General features: G+C 38.3%; 1 protein-coding gene across 1 annotated transcript in view; it reads left to right on the top strand.

Moving 5' to 3' along the window:
- Window positions 1-18,054, top strand: part of ITPR2 (inositol 1,4,5-trisphosphate receptor type 2) — a 492,062-nt gene that overhangs the window by 135,762 nt on the left and 338,246 nt on the right. The window contains exons 11-13 of the mRNA XM_025402066.1: window positions 12,652-12,800; window positions 16,648-16,747; window positions 17,284-17,444. Of these exons, the coding sequence (XP_025257851.1) occupies window positions 12,652-12,800; window positions 16,648-16,747; window positions 17,284-17,444 (410 nt within the window). The remainder of the gene's footprint in view (window positions 1-12,651; window positions 12,801-16,647; window positions 16,748-17,283; window positions 17,445-18,054) is intronic.

The raw sequence follows: 18,054 nt of genomic DNA, 5'->3' as shown, positions 1-18,054 counted from the left end.
GCATCTGAGAGATCTGATGGGTCTAGGTTTCGTTTCCAGAAATGCACAGAAATTAAGAAGGATAAATGGAATTATGGTGTGATGATGTTAAAATAGGACAATAGGACATTCCTTTTGGATTCAAAATAATTTGGGTTTTATTTTTGGAGAACTTGAAGCATCTAGCTAACTGATTTTTCTGATTTTCAAACATGTCCTACTTGAAAAACATCTCAATCTTATTTTAACACCAGTTTTCATGACAATCTTTATGATTATTTACCCTGCTTATTTAGCCATCTGTGAAGAAGAAAGCTTCATGGTGACAACATGGCTTCTTTATTCAATCAAAAATTCAGAAATTCAGGATAATTTGATGTGATGCAGACAGAATCTCTGAATGATGGGCTAGATTTTCAAAAAGTTTTAAAAAGCTATTTAACTAGATATTTTGATGTAATCTAGATACAGTCTATAATTCAGTTTTCTTAGAAGTTTAGCAATTCCTTTTGAAATTGGTAGGTATTATTACTGCATCATTCAAAATTCTACCCTTTGAAAGAAAGAATTGGAATGTTTCATTAACACAGCCAGTATCTTTGCGTTGGTACATAGCTTTAGGTTTTATGAGGATATTGACCTGGGGGAGGTAAATCCGATCAGAATTTCTGTACCTCATTCAATCCCTTCTGTTTGACTCCCTTCTCTGACTGCCAGGCTTACAATAGAAATAAGGCTGTGAAGTATCAGGTAATTGGCCCAATAAAACCTTTAACATATCAAAATGTCTCTAAACATAGAGATAGGTTTATTTGATCAATTGGATCTCCTATTTATAATTCAATTTTAGCGTACTGAGTGGGCTCTTCTCTTGTTGGTTTTCACATGGCTGCCTCAGGACTGTTGGGTTCTTACTCTCATGTGATTTAGGAAAATGCTGTCAGTAAGCAGGTTTAAAAAGCAAAGTGTGAATCATGACTTCTTTGGTTCTTACTATAAGCTTGTCAATGGCCTCCACCCAAAGACCACCAGGAACACATGGGTAGTTGAACAAGTTGGGTTTATTACTTACGCAGCGGGAAAGGACACCTGCCATGGGGAGCTGTGGGGCATCTCAGAGCATGTCAGAAAGAACTTACTAGAGGATTTGTGTTTTGTGTAAGGGAGGATTTAAGGGAGGATTTAAGGAAGTGAGGCTTTGCTGTGGATGAGAATGCTGTCAGGAAGAGGAATTCTGTAATTGGTATCTTAATAAATTTTATCTATAGGGAGGACAGGCTTCTAAGGAAGCAACAGTCACTCATATTAGTTGGGGGAGAGGGATGTTTAGTCATTTTGTGGCTTGGACAATATTCATGTTTTGTCTATGTTTAGACATAATTAGGGAATGGTCTTGTTTTGTCTTGATCCATCACAGTCACAGAGTGGCCTTGTCTGATGACATTCTGTGAAATTGTTCAAGAGAGAACAGCATGGCCTTGCTAAGAGGACCAGACCACCTATTGGATGACAGGGGCTGCTGCTTTTCTCTTTCACAAGGTTTATTTTTGTAATATTCTGTGTGACTTCTTCAGCATGGTGTAGGGCCAAGAGAGTCTTGTTCTAGCACCACCATTAACTTGTGTGGCCTTGGACAAGTGAGATAGCTTTCTTGAGACTCAGTTTCCCCACCTGTGTAATGGGATGAAGACGTTTGTCTTATGTACTTCACCTGCATGCCATGAGGATAAAATAAGATCAGACAGATGGAAACGCTTTGAATTTGTAAGTTATTTCTATTAAAAGAGCATCATATCGAAATTTCAAATTGTACAACTGAATTAAATCTTTGCGCATCTCCTTTCTACTACGTAATATTTGCTGATACTACTGATGATTTTTTTGGCCTGAACAGAGTGGGAGAATACAGTCTTCCTCCCTATGCAGGGGTTTTGCATCTGTGTATTCAAACATCCACAGATCAAAAACACCAAAATATAATAATATAAATTAAAAAACAATACGATATAACAAGTATTTACCTGACACACTGTATTAGATATTATGACTAATCTACAGAGGATTTAAAGTATATAAGAGGATATGTATAGGTTATATGCAAATACTATGCAATTTTACATAAGAAACTTGAGCAGATTTTTCTATTTGCAGGGGGTCCTGGAACCGATCCCCTGCAGATACCGAGCGTTGACTACATAGGGCATGGAGGTTCTATGGAACAGCACAAACTATATAAATGATCGTACATCCATGGTGAAGTTCACTCTTTCTGTTAATCAAACTTTTAGTTAGACTTCATAGTTTTTCTTCTTTTTATTCCAAAACACGACTTCTTCATTGACCTCTAAAGGTGAGAAAGAGTGCTCTTCTGTTTAAGCCGTTGTTACTGGCAGCACCTTAACTGCGTTCAACACAGATGGGTCTGCTTTTGCTGTGGAGGTTTATGACTGAGTCTCATCTGTCATCTCAGGGAGACATCCAACTGGAGACAGTTGATTTAATTTTTTTTCCTCTCCAGAATACCTAGCTTGAGAGCAAAGAAAATTGGGAATGTGGAGCCATAAAGCTACCAATACAGCTTCCTATTTTATAGACCATTTGCCACAGAGCAATAATTATTTTTCTGTCTAAAGAATAAAACAAAGGGGCTGTTAGAGTTTATCTCCAGCCTGTGAAATATGCAATCAATTTCCCAAAACAGAATACTGTTTCACCTCAGATCTGGGTTCCAGTAACACTGACTTTATTATGACCATGCTGATTTTTTCTTTCCTCGTTCTCCTGATATTGTCTATTTAATGCCCAGTTAATATTTTTTTTGTTGTAATTTAGAAACCTTTATCAAAATGTTGCCTTCCATATTTGAAGTTTCAAAGGTTCATGCATGGTGCCGCTGAAATGAGGCAGTGTGTGTCAGAGCTCCCATTAAGACACAAATTGCTGTATTTATTCTACAAAGGAGTCTGTTATTTCCAATCTTACAAATGTACAGCATCCACAGGGACCCTGTAAACATTGGAACCGTATCAAGCCCAGCTGGGAACCTGACAGTATTGGTTTCTTCTTGAAAGGCTGCATCTTTTCAAATGGCTCTTTGAAGGGGCATTTTTTGGAATTAACGCTACCCATCTTAACATTACCATATTTATGTGGAATGTGATCTGATTTTTCTTGGGAATGTCTGTTTTAGATGTCGGGGTTTCTGGCCATATTGGGCCAGATAATTCTTTGTTGTGGTGGGATGACTTTTGCCTGTAGGATGTTTAGCAGCGTCTACAGCCTCTACTCACCAGGTGCCAATAGCAGGCCCCTGATTGTGGCGACTAACAGTTGCCCAGAAATTGCCAAATGCCTCCTGGGGGGCAAATATTCCCTGTTGAGAACCACCAGTCTGTGTGCATTTATATACATCAACAGAAATGCTCCAGGAACCAGGGAACTTTGTGGAAATACAACTGAAAATCCTATTCCATAGAATGTGGGAGGTGGGGGGTGTACCAGATTCTGACAGACCCTCAAATTTTCCTGAGTACCAGATTCTGACCCCCGAATTTCCTTGTTTTACTATATATTCATCAGTGACAAGGTGATAAGGAAAACACAGAAACAAAGATTCTATCAGAAATTAATTTGAGAGTAGCAGTTTGTTAAGGAACCTCAGCAAGAGAAGTATTTGCAGCTGTAAATGGCAGTGTTATGTGCGGTTACATAAAGTCAGTAGTGAGAGCCCCGGAGGATGTGAACAAAAACACACGTGCCTGCACGTCGTTACGCTGCTGTGGCCACTCACAGGTCTGAACCAACTCTGCAAATGCAGACATTTCTTACAGAATGTCTCTGGCTCCCAACAACAGAATTGCAACGTGATGTCTGTGCTAAAAATTCGATGACTCACAAATGAGTCAACAGAGAAGGTGTTCTAGGAGCTGACTGCTTTGCGGATGCCTGCAGGCCCCAGGATGGCATGGGAAGCAAGGAGAGCCATTAGTTGAGTTGACTCAGCTGGCTTTTCATAGCAGATTTTTCTCCATGTACAACCTGAGAGGCTGCATGGCTTTCTTTCTGAGTGAAAAATGCTCGTTTGATTAAGAGCTCAATAGACCAGGTTAACATTCAAGGCCCTGCGTTACCCTAAATTGAGAGTGTTTTGGAGAGCTAGCTGAGGTTAAATTTAATACCTGTTTAAGTTCTGTCATACCTTAATGTATTTTCATGATGCAAGAGAGAGGGCACTGCACTTCTGTAATTCTCTGTGGGAAACTAGTGTTTCTGTGTCTTTTTTCTTAAAAAAATCAATATGAGTTTATAAACAAAAGCCACAAGGACACAATTTTAAACTGAATTGTCTTCAGGTTATGAAGATATATTTTTGACTTTTTTCTATATTGAGGCTTGAGCCATACATTAAAAATTGTATACTTATCACACATTATTCAGATGTCATTAGAGGCTGGCTTGAGGGCACATTTGAAGGAGTGGGCTTGACGTTTACTGTCAGACTGTCTACCGAGAGAGTTTATTGAGCAAATTAACAGAGTACAAGAGAATGAAAGCAGAATGCTTAAGGCTACAGCACAGTGCGTGGTGGCTCACGCCTGTAATCCCAGCACTTTGGGAGGCTGAGGCGGGTGGATCATGAGATCAGGAGTTCAATACCAGCCTGACCAGAAGGGTGAAACCTCGTCTCTACTAAAAATACAAAAAAAAAAAAAAAATTAGCTGGGCTGGGTGGCAGGTGCCTGTAATCTCAGCTACTTGGGAGGCTGAGGCAGGAGAATCTCTTGAACCTGGGCATCAGAGGTTGCAGTGAGCTGAGATCACACCACTGCACTCAAGCCTGGGTGACAGACTCTGTCTTAAACAAAACAAAACAAACAAACAAAAAAATCTTCTAAACATGTTTGAATTTCTTATTCACACGTAAACGAGTGTTGTATGCTATTTATAAATGGAGATTTTCATTTCATTAAAGCCATTTTCCAAGAACCTAAGTGAACTGTTGAAGGGTGGAATAGCGCATTCCACTTATCCTATGTAATTAAAATAAAACCACAAGTCTTAAACAGTATAAGTAATTCAGAGTGACCTCTTTTAATTAAGCCTAATTGGTGAGTTTTTTCTGTGTTTGGAAGAGAGTCTAATTGTTGTAGCGTGAGAATGTCAAAATAGAGAGGTCCCTGACTACTCTTGTTAGGCCTTTACAGGGAGACATTACCACGGAGGCTAGGGTAGGAGGGCAATCTCTAGGAACCTGGGTCCGATCTCTTCTTATGAGTCTAGAAAATTTATTTCATTAGCATTTTAAAAGAGGAATAAATGCAGGAGGATTAACTCCTGCTAAATGAACTCACAAAAGACTGATGAATAAACCACAATGCCAACTTTCAATTGCCAAATAGATCTAAATATTTGGGTCAGTTGGTGCATTTTCCTTGAAGTAGAATATGTATCAAAGGCTAAATTACAATATTGGGGTGCAGGAGACTCAGGAAATTAGATGACACGTACTCCTTTTAAGGATATGCTATTTTTCCAAGAAGACTGGCCATTTATTGAATCTACACGAGGCAATGGTGAGAGAAACTGTTTGATTCTCCATTTATTTGGGTTACGTGCTGATCTTCTGTTAATAAGCCTTTATTCAAACATGGTTCAATATGACTGATAACGTTTTATCTTCGTTAGTTAATATTATGTTTTAATTGTGCCTTCCCAATATTCCACTTAAGCCACTTGTGCCCAAATCCCATTGCCTATAATAGTTACAAAAATCCTTTGGGTTTTTTGTATAACTGATTGATCTTGTTCATAATTTCTGTGTCCTTATATTCTAAGGCAATCTTCTCTCACATGTATTAACAACACTTAGTGTGCTTGTGGCTCTTTCTTTTGGCTGCAATAGGATTGCAAAATCCCTAAAGCTCTTTCCAGTATTTCTTTGTGACTGTAATTCTCCTGGTCTATTTCTCTCCAAGTTTTCATGTTACTGAGGATATCATTAAAAACAAACATCCTTTGCTTTCTTTTAGAATTATCACTTCCTCTTCTAAACCTCCTCCTTCCTTCCTTTTGTATGCCATGTTCTTCGTAATCATTGTCCTCTTCAGTATCAGATGTCACTACAGTTTTTAACCTTGAGAAGGAATTCCTACTTGCACATGGTCTTCTACTGGGCCCTGTGAAAGAGGATTGCATAGACCTTGTTCAGGCCTTTTTGCCTCAGCTGTTTGCAGTTGGACAGCAGTGTGGCTTTAGTGTCACTATCAGATTTCAAGGCCTTCGGTTCAAAAACTGTGTTTTTGCCATCCTAATCGTATTATAACACCTAGATTTTAATGTTGAGCTACATGATATAGATCAATGAAGCAACACACTTTTGAGTTTGCCCTTCACTCCATCCTTCCCTCCATCCCTTCCTTCCCTTTCCTCCCCACCTGCCTCCCTCCCTCGCTTTTTTCTTTTCTCCTTTTTGAGACAGAGTTTTACTCTGTCACTGAGGCTGGAATGCAGTGGTGCAATCTCGGCTCACTGTAGCCTCGACCTCCTGGGCTCAGGTGATCCTCCCACCACAGCCTCCTAAGTAGCTGAGACCATAGGCATGTGCCACCATGCCTAATTTTTGTACTTTTTGTAGAGATGGGGTTTTGCCATGTTGCCCAGGCTGGTCTTGAACTTCTGAGCTCAGGTGATCCACCTGCCTCGGCCTCCCAAAGTGCTAGGATTATAGGCATGAGCCACTGTTCCTGGCCTCTTTTTCATTTTAAAATTGTATATAGTTAAGGTATATAACATGATGTTTTGATACACATATGTATAGTAAAATGTTACTGTAGTCAATCAAATTAACATATCCATCATGTCACATAGTTACCTTTTATTTTTGTGATAAAAATACCTAAAATTGGCTCTCTTAGCAAATTTCCAGTATAGAATACACGATTATTAACTATACTCCACATGCCCTGCATTAGATCTCTAGCCTTATTCATCCTACAGATATGTGACTTTGTACACTGTGACCTCAATTTCCCCATTCCCCCTGCTCCTGGTAATCATCGTTCTATTCTGTTCTCTTTATTTCTATGTATTGTGTGTGTTTTTTTTTTTTCTGTTTTGTTGTTGTTTAGATTCCACATATAAGTGAGAGCATGTGCTTTTTTTCCTTTCTGTGTATTTTTTTTTTAACTTAGCATAATGTTCTCTAGTTTCATCCATGTTGTCACAAATGGCAGGATCTCCTTTTACAAGGATGAATCATATTTTGTATATAAACATATATTATATATAGCGCAAATTTCTTTATCTGTTCATCTGTTGATGGATACTTAGGTTGTTTCCATGTCTTGGCTATTGTGAATAATACTGCAATGAGTGTGAGAGTGTATGTTTCTTTATGAGGTGGTATTTCATTTCCTTTGGGAATATGCCCAGAAGAGGTACTACTAGGGCTTATAGTAGTATTATTTTTAATTTCTTTAGGAACTTCCATATTGTTTTCCACAATGGCCATGCCAATCTGTGGTCCCACCAACAATGCAATGCACAAGGGTTTCCTTTTCTTCACACCTTCCTCAGCACTTGTTATCTCTTGTCTTTTTGAAAATAGCCATTCTAACAGGCGTGAGGTGACATCTCATTGTGGTTTTGATTTGCATTTCCTTGATGATTAGTGCTGTTGGGCACCTTTTCTTATACCTGTTAGCTATTTGAATGTCTTCTTTTGAGAAATGTCTATTCAGGTCCTTTGTCCATTTTTTAATTGAGTTACTTGTTTCTTGGCTGAGTTTTGTGAATTCCTTATATATTTTGTATATTAAACTTTTATCTGGCTTAGTTTGCAAATATACTTTTTTAATTCCTTGGCTGCTTTTTCATTTTGACGATTGTTTCCTTTGCTGTGTATAGCTTTTTAGTCTGATGTAGTCCCACTTTGTTTATTTTTGCTTTTGTTGCCTGTGCTTTTGGTGAGATAGCCAAAAAATCCTTGTCAACATCAATATGAAGAAGCTTTGCTTCTGTGTTTTCTTCTAGGAGTTTTTTGGTTTCAGATCTTATGCTCAGATCTTTTGAGTTGATTTTTATGTATGGTGTATGATAAGGGTCCAGTTTCATTTTTTTTTTTGCATGTGGATATCTCGTTTTCCCATCACAATTTATTGAAGAGACTATACTTTCCCATTGTGTCATCTTGATGGCCTTGTCAAAAATTAGTTGACTGTGTATGCTTGGGTTTATTTTTGGGCTTTCTATTCTATTTCATTGGTCTATGTATCTGTTTTTATGCCAATACCATACTGTTTTGATTAATGTTGTTTTGTAATATAATTTGAAATCAGGAAGTATGATGGCTCCAACTTTGCATTTCTTTTTTAAGATTGTTTTGAAGACTCTGGGTCTTTGGTAGTTCCATACAACTTTTAGGGCTGTTATTTCTATTTCCAATTGAAAATGCCTTTGGAATTTTCATAGGGATTGCACTGAATCTGTATATTGCTTTAGGTAGTATGGACATTTTACTAATATTGATTCTTTCAATCTATGAACATGAGATATCTTTCCATTGATTTGTATCTTCTTCAGTTTCTTTCCTCTGTGTTTGATAGTTTTCAGAGTACAGATCTTTCACTTCTTTTGTTAAATTTATTCCTAAATATTTTATTCTCTTTGACGCTATTATAGATGGAATTGTTTTTGACGCTAATATAAATGGAATTTGATATCTTTTAAGATAGATTCTTATTGGTGAAAAGAAATGTGACTGATTTTTGTATGTGGATTTTGTATCCTGCAACTTTACTAAATTCATTGATTAGTTCTAACAGTTTTTAGTGGAGTCTTTAGGATTTCTACATATAAGATCCTGTCACTTGAAACAGGGATAATTTTACCTCTTCTTTCCCAATCTTTATTTCTTTTTCTTGTCTATGTGCTCTTGCTAATAATTCCAGTACTGTGTTAAATAGAAATGGTGAGAGTGGGCAGTTTTGCCTTGTATTAAGTCTTGGAAGAAAAGCATTCAGGTTTTCCCCATTGACTATGATATCAGCTATGGGCTTTTCATAAATGGCCTTTATCATGTTGAGGAAATTTCCTTCTACACCTATTTTGTTGAGAGTTTTTTTTTTTATCATGAAGGGATGTTGAACTTTGTCAAGTGCTTTCTCTGCATTGATTGAGATGATCGTGTGCTTTTTATGTTTTATTCTGTTAATGTAGTATATCACATTGGTAGTTTTGCATATGTTTAAACCAACCTTGCATCCTAGGGATAAATCCCACTTAGTCATGGTGTATACACTTTTTGACCTGTTGTTGAATTTAGTTTGCTGGTATTTTGATGAGAATTTTTGCATCTATATTAATAGATATTGGCCTGTAGATTTTTTCTTGTGGTGTCTTTGTCTGGCTTTGGTGTTAGGGTAATGATGGCCCCATAAAATGAGTTTGATAGTATCTTTTCTACTTCTTTTTTTTTTTTTTTTTTTTGGAAGAGTTTAAGAAGGATTGGTGTTCTTTGAATGTTTGGTAGAATTCAGCTGTGAAGCCATCTGGTCCTGGGCTTTTCTTGGCATCTTGGTTTCTTTTGTTTTAAAAAAATAAACCCAGCAACAGGCAGTCACAGAAGTAGAGCAAAAAAGGCAAACATGGAGAGTCCATTATGTTTATCTTCTCCAGGTTGTTAGTTGATGGTTTTCTGGGAGCCTTCTTGACGATCAGGGTCTCTCTGTAGCATAATAGTTAACAGGTTAGGACTGTGGAGTCAACTAGAGCTGGATTTGCTATTCAGCTCCACCACATGAGAATTATACAAACTTGGCCCCTAAAGCCTCAGTGTTCTCATCTAAAAAATAGGTTAATAATATTAACTCATAGCTCTCACTGCTTAGTAAGCTATACATATTTTTAGATATCATTTTTTTCCCTGCCAATAAAAAGAATATTCAGTGACACTGGACCAGAGGCCATTTTTCTTGCACACTCCTGCTTTTCTTCTAGTGTACCACACTCACTTCCCTTTTCTTCTTTTTCCCCTCTTGCTACCTTTCCATTCAAACTAGCTCACTCTCTCCCACTTTTTTATTTTTATTTTTTTTAAGGATCTTACTCACAACCCATTGTGGGAATTGCAATGCAGGATAAAACTGTAAAAGTGCTGTCTAAAGTTTCAAAGAGACTAATTAAAATCCAGGGAATAAATTTCAATAGAATTTCACTTGAGTAACTGCCAACTACCACTAGAGGTTAACTGCTAACTACTACTAGAGATTATTTGGGAAGAGATTCCATGATCCTAAGCTATTAAGGCCATTGCGCCAGCCATCTCTTCGAACTCATTTGTCTGGACAGACTACTCTCATTATTGGGTTGTTTAAAGGCATTTAGACTTTCTTCTTGAGGGACGAGAAGGTGGGTTCCCCCCTCATAAATTTTGTCTCCAATTCTTAGACTTCTTCATCCTTCATGCAAATCACCATGAAAGTGGGTCCCATGACCCAGGGTAACTTTTTCAGAAGACTTGGGGGAGGGGGAGGGTCTTAGCCGTGAGTTCTTATTTACTCTTAGAGGAGTGACTCCTACAGTATTTAAGGGCCTCAGGCCTGGCCTCTGGCTTGGGTTGGCTTGGATTCAGGCCCTGGTCAGTTGAATTTGGGGCTGAGCGTTCATTACCACCATCCACTGCTCCCCTCCTGTTCTCCATCCTTTCTCCCCACCCCCTCTCCTTCCTTCTTTCCCTCTTTTCCCTTCTCCTTCTTCTTCCTCTCCTCCTTCTTCCTCCCCTTTCTTTTTCCCCTTCCCTCATCTTTCATCTCTTTTTAGGTAACTGCACTCATCTCTTTGCTCAATGGAAATTATAATGCTTACTTTTCTCTCTCTTAAATTTTTTGTTGTGGGATTAATGAGAACAACCAAAGGAATGGCTTTGGTATTGTGAGAAGCTCTGTATAAATTCAGAAATATCAGCCAGGTGCAGTGGCCCACTCCTGTAATCCCAACCTTTGGGAGGCCGAGCAGGGAGGATTGCTTGAACTCAAGAGTTCGAGACCAGCCTCAGCAACATAGTGAGGTCCAGTTAGTACAATAATTATAAAAATTAGCCAGTGTGATGGCACACGTCTGTAGCCCCAGCTACCCGGGAGGCTGAGGTGGGAGGATCTCTTGAGCCCTGGAGAGTGAGACTATTGTGAGCCTTGATTGTGCCACTGCACTCTAGCCTGGGCAACAGAGTGAGACCTTGTCTTAAAAAAAAAAAAATTCAGAAGTGTTATTTGCTAACTGTTTCTGCATTTTCTTCATTCCCACATGCTCATACTCCCTTATGATGTATAGTATGCCAAGTATGCCCTTTTCTAGTCAATAAACAGCATTTATATTTATAAATAAGAAACTACTGTTATGAGGGTCACCCTTTGTGGAGAGTTTGCTGAACCCCTGCTTTCATTTAACTATGAATTTTGATCTCTGTGGAAGACACAGAAGTCAAAGATGACAAGAGCTACCTGGTGCTGCAAGGCTGTGAGGGTTTTAGCAGATAACAATCCTCCTCCTGTTTAGGAAACCTGGCAGTTCCCTCTGCCCATTCCCATTTCAACAATGCTACCAATTTATGCACCATTTACAGAAGAGTCCAGAAACAAAACTGCAAGGCTGTTTTGATCCAAGTAAAATGATATTGACACTCTTTGGGAGGAGGTAGAGACTCCAAGTGAATGTTCTGGGATGATCAGGAGTAATATCTTGTTGCAACAGCCATTAAAGAAACACTTGCCCGTGGATATAGTATGCTGCTTGCATCTGCCTTTTGACCATCCCTTCCTTCCCTCAGTTTCATTCACCGTCCTGTGATGGTGCAGTGACAGTGTGTCTGTCTGTCTTTCTCTCTTCCACTCTCATTTTCAAATTTCGCCTGTTTTAATAAATATGTGTAAGTCGCTATTTTTATCTACTAACTACCAAGCTTATATTGCATCCCCTGTTTTGGTTTCTTGTGCAACCAGTTCTTCCATGGGGTACTGGGACTTGCGGAAGTTCAAGTAAAAGCACAAACTCATTAATCTCCTGTTGGCATCTGCTTAAAATGGTAGGGTGTGCTGGAACCTTTGACCAAGTTTCACATCATTATGAAGGTGTCTGTTTGTGGAGATCTCCTTTTATTTTGTTTCTTATGGAATTATAGTATGTTCTTAAATCTAGGGCCGCAAGCAGGTGGTGAATGGGAATGTTGCTGTTGATTCTGCACTTCTCCAAGTATTATTATGCCTGGGGAGTTAGGTATGAACTCCTGCACACTGCCATGCTTACTTTAACTTAAGAAATCTAGATGATTCAACACACAGGCTCTTCTCTGTGTTTGTTTTAACTGTGGAATGGTCAAAATTGCTACTTTGTAAATAGGTGTAAGAGAACGAGGGAAGGGTCCATAACTATTGGTACCACTAGTGCCTTAATGATGTGGGCAGATCAACCCACCCCACCCCAGGAGTGTGGGACTCATCCCTGTTGACAGGGCTCAATGGCTGTCGGTCTAGAGCTAGTGTTTCTGGGTGATGTGAAATAGACACTTCTCCAATCCAAGGAAGAAATAACATGCGCATTTAAACCCTGTCATCTGATTAACTGGAGAGTTTAGCAAGAAACTGGATAAAAGTAAATAACCTTGTACTTCCTCAACAGAGAGATGACCATCCAACTTCAAAGAAAAAACGCCAGGCAGGGGAGAAGATCATGTATACTTTGGTTTCAGTCCCACATGGCAATGACATTGCATCCCTTTTTGAACTAGATGCCACAACTCTTCAGAGAGCTGACTGCCTGGTTCCAAGGTAAAAAAAATATTATGGTTAAAAGATGTTTCTTTGAATAATTATACCAGTAGGTAAGGAATGAAAATAATAATATTAATATATTTTTATGATATCATAGGAGCAAACATAAGTGAAGAAAAAATGTGTAAAACATTGTGCCTCTTCTGTGAGGAGGTTAACATAATTTGTTTTATTCTTATAAATAATTAAAATGTGCAGGGACAAAGAAATTCTGAAAAATTTATAAGAATCATTTATTCATATTACTTATCTGGCCTTTGGTTACTAAAATGAAAAATAATATAAAAACATTTCTATTTCTATATTTATCATTTAGTTTCATTATGTCAGATTTCTCATTTCATTCATCCATTTGTTCATTTATGTAGTCATTCAGTCAACAAATATCTATTGAACATCCATTACATTCCAGGCATTGCCCTTGGCATTGGGAGGACAACAGTGAGCAAACTGGTTATACTCTCACATTCAAATGGGGGAGACAGGCAGTAAACAAAACAATAGACATAAAATATTAATAAAAGGTCAGGTAATAAAAGTGCTTTGAAGAAAAAATGGAGGGTGTGGAGAGTTCTCTTAGGTAGGAGAGTTCAACTGTGGCCTCTCTGAGTTAGTACCTTTGAAGAATGATCTGAATGAATTGAGGAATCAAGTCCTCTCTTCCTGAGAGGAATATTTCAAGCAGCAGGAACACGAAATGAAAAATGTTGAAATTTACTGGGTATTTTTAAGGACGAGTGAGAAGGCCAGAGTAATTAGATAAAAGTGAGTGAGGGGGTGTGGGATTGGAAATAAGATTGCCAGAACTTAAGGTAAGACAATATCTTACATTCTTTTGCTTGAATTTGACCATTTTATTTTACTTTTCATTTATCTTTTTTGAGACAAGATCTCACTCTGTGGCCCAGGGTGTAGTGCAGAGGCATAATCATGGCTCACTGCATCCTCTACCTCTGGTACTCAGGTGATCCTCCCACCTCAGCCTCCTGAGTAGCTGGGACTATAGGCATGCACAACCATGCCCTGCTAACTTTTGTATATTTTTGTAGAGATGAGTCTTTGCCATATTGCCTAGGCTGGTCTTGAACTCCTGGGCTCGAGGGATCCTCCCACCTCAGCTTCTCAAAGTGCCGAAATTACAGGCATGAGCCACCATGCCCAGGCTAAATTTGACTATTTTAGTTAAGCTTTTCTGTCTATAACTGTCCATCTTTCAACCATAAGGCTGTGATGCAGTCTCTAGATGCATCAAGGAGTCTTGCCCATATTATTAGGGTTAGTGGGATGGCTCTAAATGGGCCTTGATGGAACGGTATTGTGCTTGGCCTTGGCAGATGGCAGTGGTGAAGCCGAAGGCACCTATGCAAAAAGGCAGACATTGTGTGGGTTTCCTTCAGGGAGGGTAAAAAGTTACTATAATAACACTATTGAGAAACATTGCTGGTAGAGCTTCCCAGGGTGTTTTGTGGCTATTCTCGTTCATGAGAAATGTTGCTGAATTTCATACCTTATATGAGTCCATCTCTCACTCTTTTTTGTTCCATCAATATAAGCCACTAAAGAGATCCTCTCTGGTTTTACCTGACCCAGGTCTCTGGCTTTCTCCTCCCAGGACTGGGACCTTAATCAATCCTTACTATGACTTGACTTATTTTAGATTTAAGTCAGCAAAAAGGGAGCCCTTCTTTAACTCTAACCAAGAGAGTTTGCTTAAGGAAATGATAAAAGGGTCTCACTAGAAAGTGTATAGAACCACGATGATGGCCACCAAGCCTCCCTTTATATGGAATCGTTAATCTATTACTTTTCAGAACTGTGGAAGCCCTATTCAGTATAGTGCAGAATTTTGTATTAACATCAATTCATCTGTCATTAATTGTATTAAAGCCAACATTAATTAATGCTTAATAATAACTACTATTATAATATAACTCTTGAGCACTTTTTATGTACTAAGTCCTGTGTCAGGTTCTTAATAAATATTATCTTATTGAATACTGGCAGTAACCCTTACAGATCAGGAACTAGAGACTGAGTTAGAACAGTGGTTCTCAAGTTGACTGTAAATTAGACTCACCTGAATAATGTTGACACCTCGCCATGCCCTGGCCACGCTGAGACCATGAAATCAGAGTCTCACAGGTGGGGTACAGGCTTTACTCTTTTTAAAGCATTTATTACCTAAGTGATTCCACTGTGGAGTCCAGTGTTTCTCAAACTTTATAGTCCAGTGCTGCTTAAACTAAATCACTGTACTAAATCACTTGGGGACCTGATGACAACTGAGTACAAATTACGTCTCTTGTGTAATTCAATGCGGAAGATGCTAAGTGATAAAACAGAGGTATTTCAGAATTTCTAGATATTTGAACAAAGATTGGAGGACTGCTATTTTAGAGTTGTGAAGCTCAGTTTGTATTTTATCTACTTTTGTAAAGGAGCAGAACCAGGTTGTTGAATGAATCTCTTTGCCTGAGGCCCTTGGCATTTTATTTGGTTTTCTTTTCTTGGCCCTAATGCTTTTTACCTTATGTTGTAAGACATATTTATGCCTTATCTTTATACTGATCTGTAAGCAACTTGAAGGCAGAGTACTTATTGTGCTTTTCTTTTAATAGGCACTATACACATATTTGTTAAAGAAATAACAAAAGATTATAAAAGATTTACTAAAAATGGTAATACTTGAGTAGGATGAAGTTCTAGGTGTCCTTTCTTAGGCACTCTGTCACAGTTCATATCTAGTCAATTTTTAAAGTATATGTTACATGGAATTAGCAAATACTGAACCATTGTTCCTAGGGGAAATACAGAGTTAGATTCCTGTGAGCTTCTGGTCACAACATTTTTGTTGACCAATACATAGCCTTGTTCTATGTGTGCTTCTGTTTAAATACACCTTATTCAGTATATGTTGCTGATTCATTAACATTGAATTTGTGGTCAGTAGCACTATAACTCATGCATGAACGAAGCTCATATAGCACAAGTATTTTCTTTGTAAGGCATATCACAGCCGCCTTGTGCTTGGGAACACTAGACGTGCGTAAGTTTAGGAACTTCTACACCTCATGTGGGGGCCATCTTAAACATCAAAATCACCAAAAAAAAGCACAGAAGTGTGAAAAACATGGCACTAAATAGAGCACAAAAAGGACACTTGTTTATAGCATGAGAACTGAGACAAGACGCAGAGCATCACCTTGTTCTACTTCAGCTTGGAAATGTGCCTACTGGGCCACTTAAATTTTTGTCACTCTATGTATGTCCTGAAATGACCACAAAAGCTCCTTGAATACTGATTGGGGGGTTACAAATAAATTTTAGTGAGCAGGAGAATTCACAAGTACAGAAGCCACAAATAATGAGGATTTATTGTACATTAATACTTTTACATACAGATAATTAAACTACACAAACTACACTACTGTCTGCCAGCAGTGTTAGCTGAGTTATTTGTTATTTGATCAATGTTCTTAGTTTAGCATGCATCAGAACTGCCTGGAGAACCTATTAAACTACTCATTGTTGGGCTACACCCCCAAAGTTTCTGATTCAGTCGATGGGGATGAAGTTTCAGAATTTGTATTAATAACAAGCTCCTGGGCGATGCTGATGCCACTGGTCTAGGGACCACACTTTGAGAACTACTGGCTTAGGCAATAATGCTGCATGCTTTGAAATAGTCTATAATTCAGAATTTCCCCTTAAAGCAGAGGGATCTTGAGTCAATTACTAGTTAATATATATTTATGTTCATATCATATATGAAGCTGTTAAAGATGTCAATATGTAAATGTGCTAATTTTTTATAATTTGTTTTTTTATATTGTTTTGCTTTTAGGAACTCATATGTTCGGTTAAGGCATTTATGCACCAACACATGGGTAACCAGTACTAGTATCCCCATAGACACAGATGAAGAGAGGCCTGTTATGTTAAAGGTAAATGTCACTGAATATGGTTTAATTTTTAGCCAAATGCCATGCGAATAGGATTAGGATAGGAATGCTGTGTGACATGTTCCTTATACTCCATCTTCACCAATATTAGATATCATTGCAGTTAATTACATCAAGCATGCATGTCTGCCAGTTGCTTAGGTAGCTGATCTAAATGGGTTGGAGGCAGCAAAGCTGTGATTCAGGAGGATGCTATGGAGACATCAAAAAGAACGGTAGCGGCATGTGGATGGAGAAGTAGAATCCAGGAGTGCCTTTTCTCTACTGTCAAAACTGGAGCAGAGGGCAAGTGTGAAAGGGAGAGGTTTCCAGTGGGGCTTTGGAACAGGGCAGGAAGTGGGCGCAGGAAATCTCTGTGTCCCCACAGCCTTTCGTAGTGGACGAAGCATGTGGGAGTTACTGTGTTTGCATGATCTATTCTTGTCTTATATTTCTTAAATAGTACTAGATGTGTTAGTCCTCAACGAATATTGTATAGTTGTTTATAAAACTAATCTTAATGGAAAAACACATTTCAGATTGGAACCTGCCAAACCAAAGAAGATAAAGAAGCGTTCGCCATCGTGTCTGTCCCACTGTCTGAAGTTCGAGACTTAGACTTTGCCAATGATGCCAATAAAGTACTAGCGACCACAGTTAAAAAGCTAGAAAATGGCACGATAACTCAGAATGAAAGGAGGTGAGTAACTTTTTAAATGGGTCTTAAATAATCAAGAGTCAGTTGTCAGTTGTTATAGTAAGCCTGATGTGAATGAATGACTCTAAGGGAATATTTATAACATTCTCAATAGCACACCTGCTTCTGAATGAGGTGGGAACTTACTCCTCTTGATCATAGCAAGTGAATGAAATTTGTCAAATTTAAATCTGGTGAAATATTTACTTGTCCTGTTTTAGCTTTGCTTGAAAACAGTTGTTTTAAGTTATTTTCTGGTCATTCTTTTTTAAATCCTTTGTGGGAGATTTGCAATACCTTTTGCTGTTCATGATTTGATATTTGGATTTAGAGTTCTAAAGGACCTAAAGAAAGTTTTGTGTTTCTCTGATGTTATTTATTCAAGATGCATTTCTCAGCTCTGGTACCAGAAAACAAACAGATATGTAAAACCAGAAAAATTATCTGCAGGCTGTAGCTCTCTGCCCTCATAGCTTGTTCAGAGAAACTGGATCCTTGATTCTTAAGCTCTGGTTTTGGAAATAAGTAAGAAAGAGAATGATATTGACAGCTAGCGATTATTGCATGCCTGCTTTGTGTCAGTTACTAGGTTGGACGCTGTAAATATATTTTA

This window comes from Theropithecus gelada, chromosome 11 (assembly GCF_003255815.1).
Source record: "Theropithecus gelada isolate Dixy chromosome 11, Tgel_1.0, whole genome shotgun sequence".
Classification (NCBI taxonomy): Eukaryota; Metazoa; Chordata; class Mammalia; order Primates; family Cercopithecidae; genus Theropithecus; species Theropithecus gelada.
This window is presented reverse-complemented; position numbering and strand designations above follow the sequence as displayed.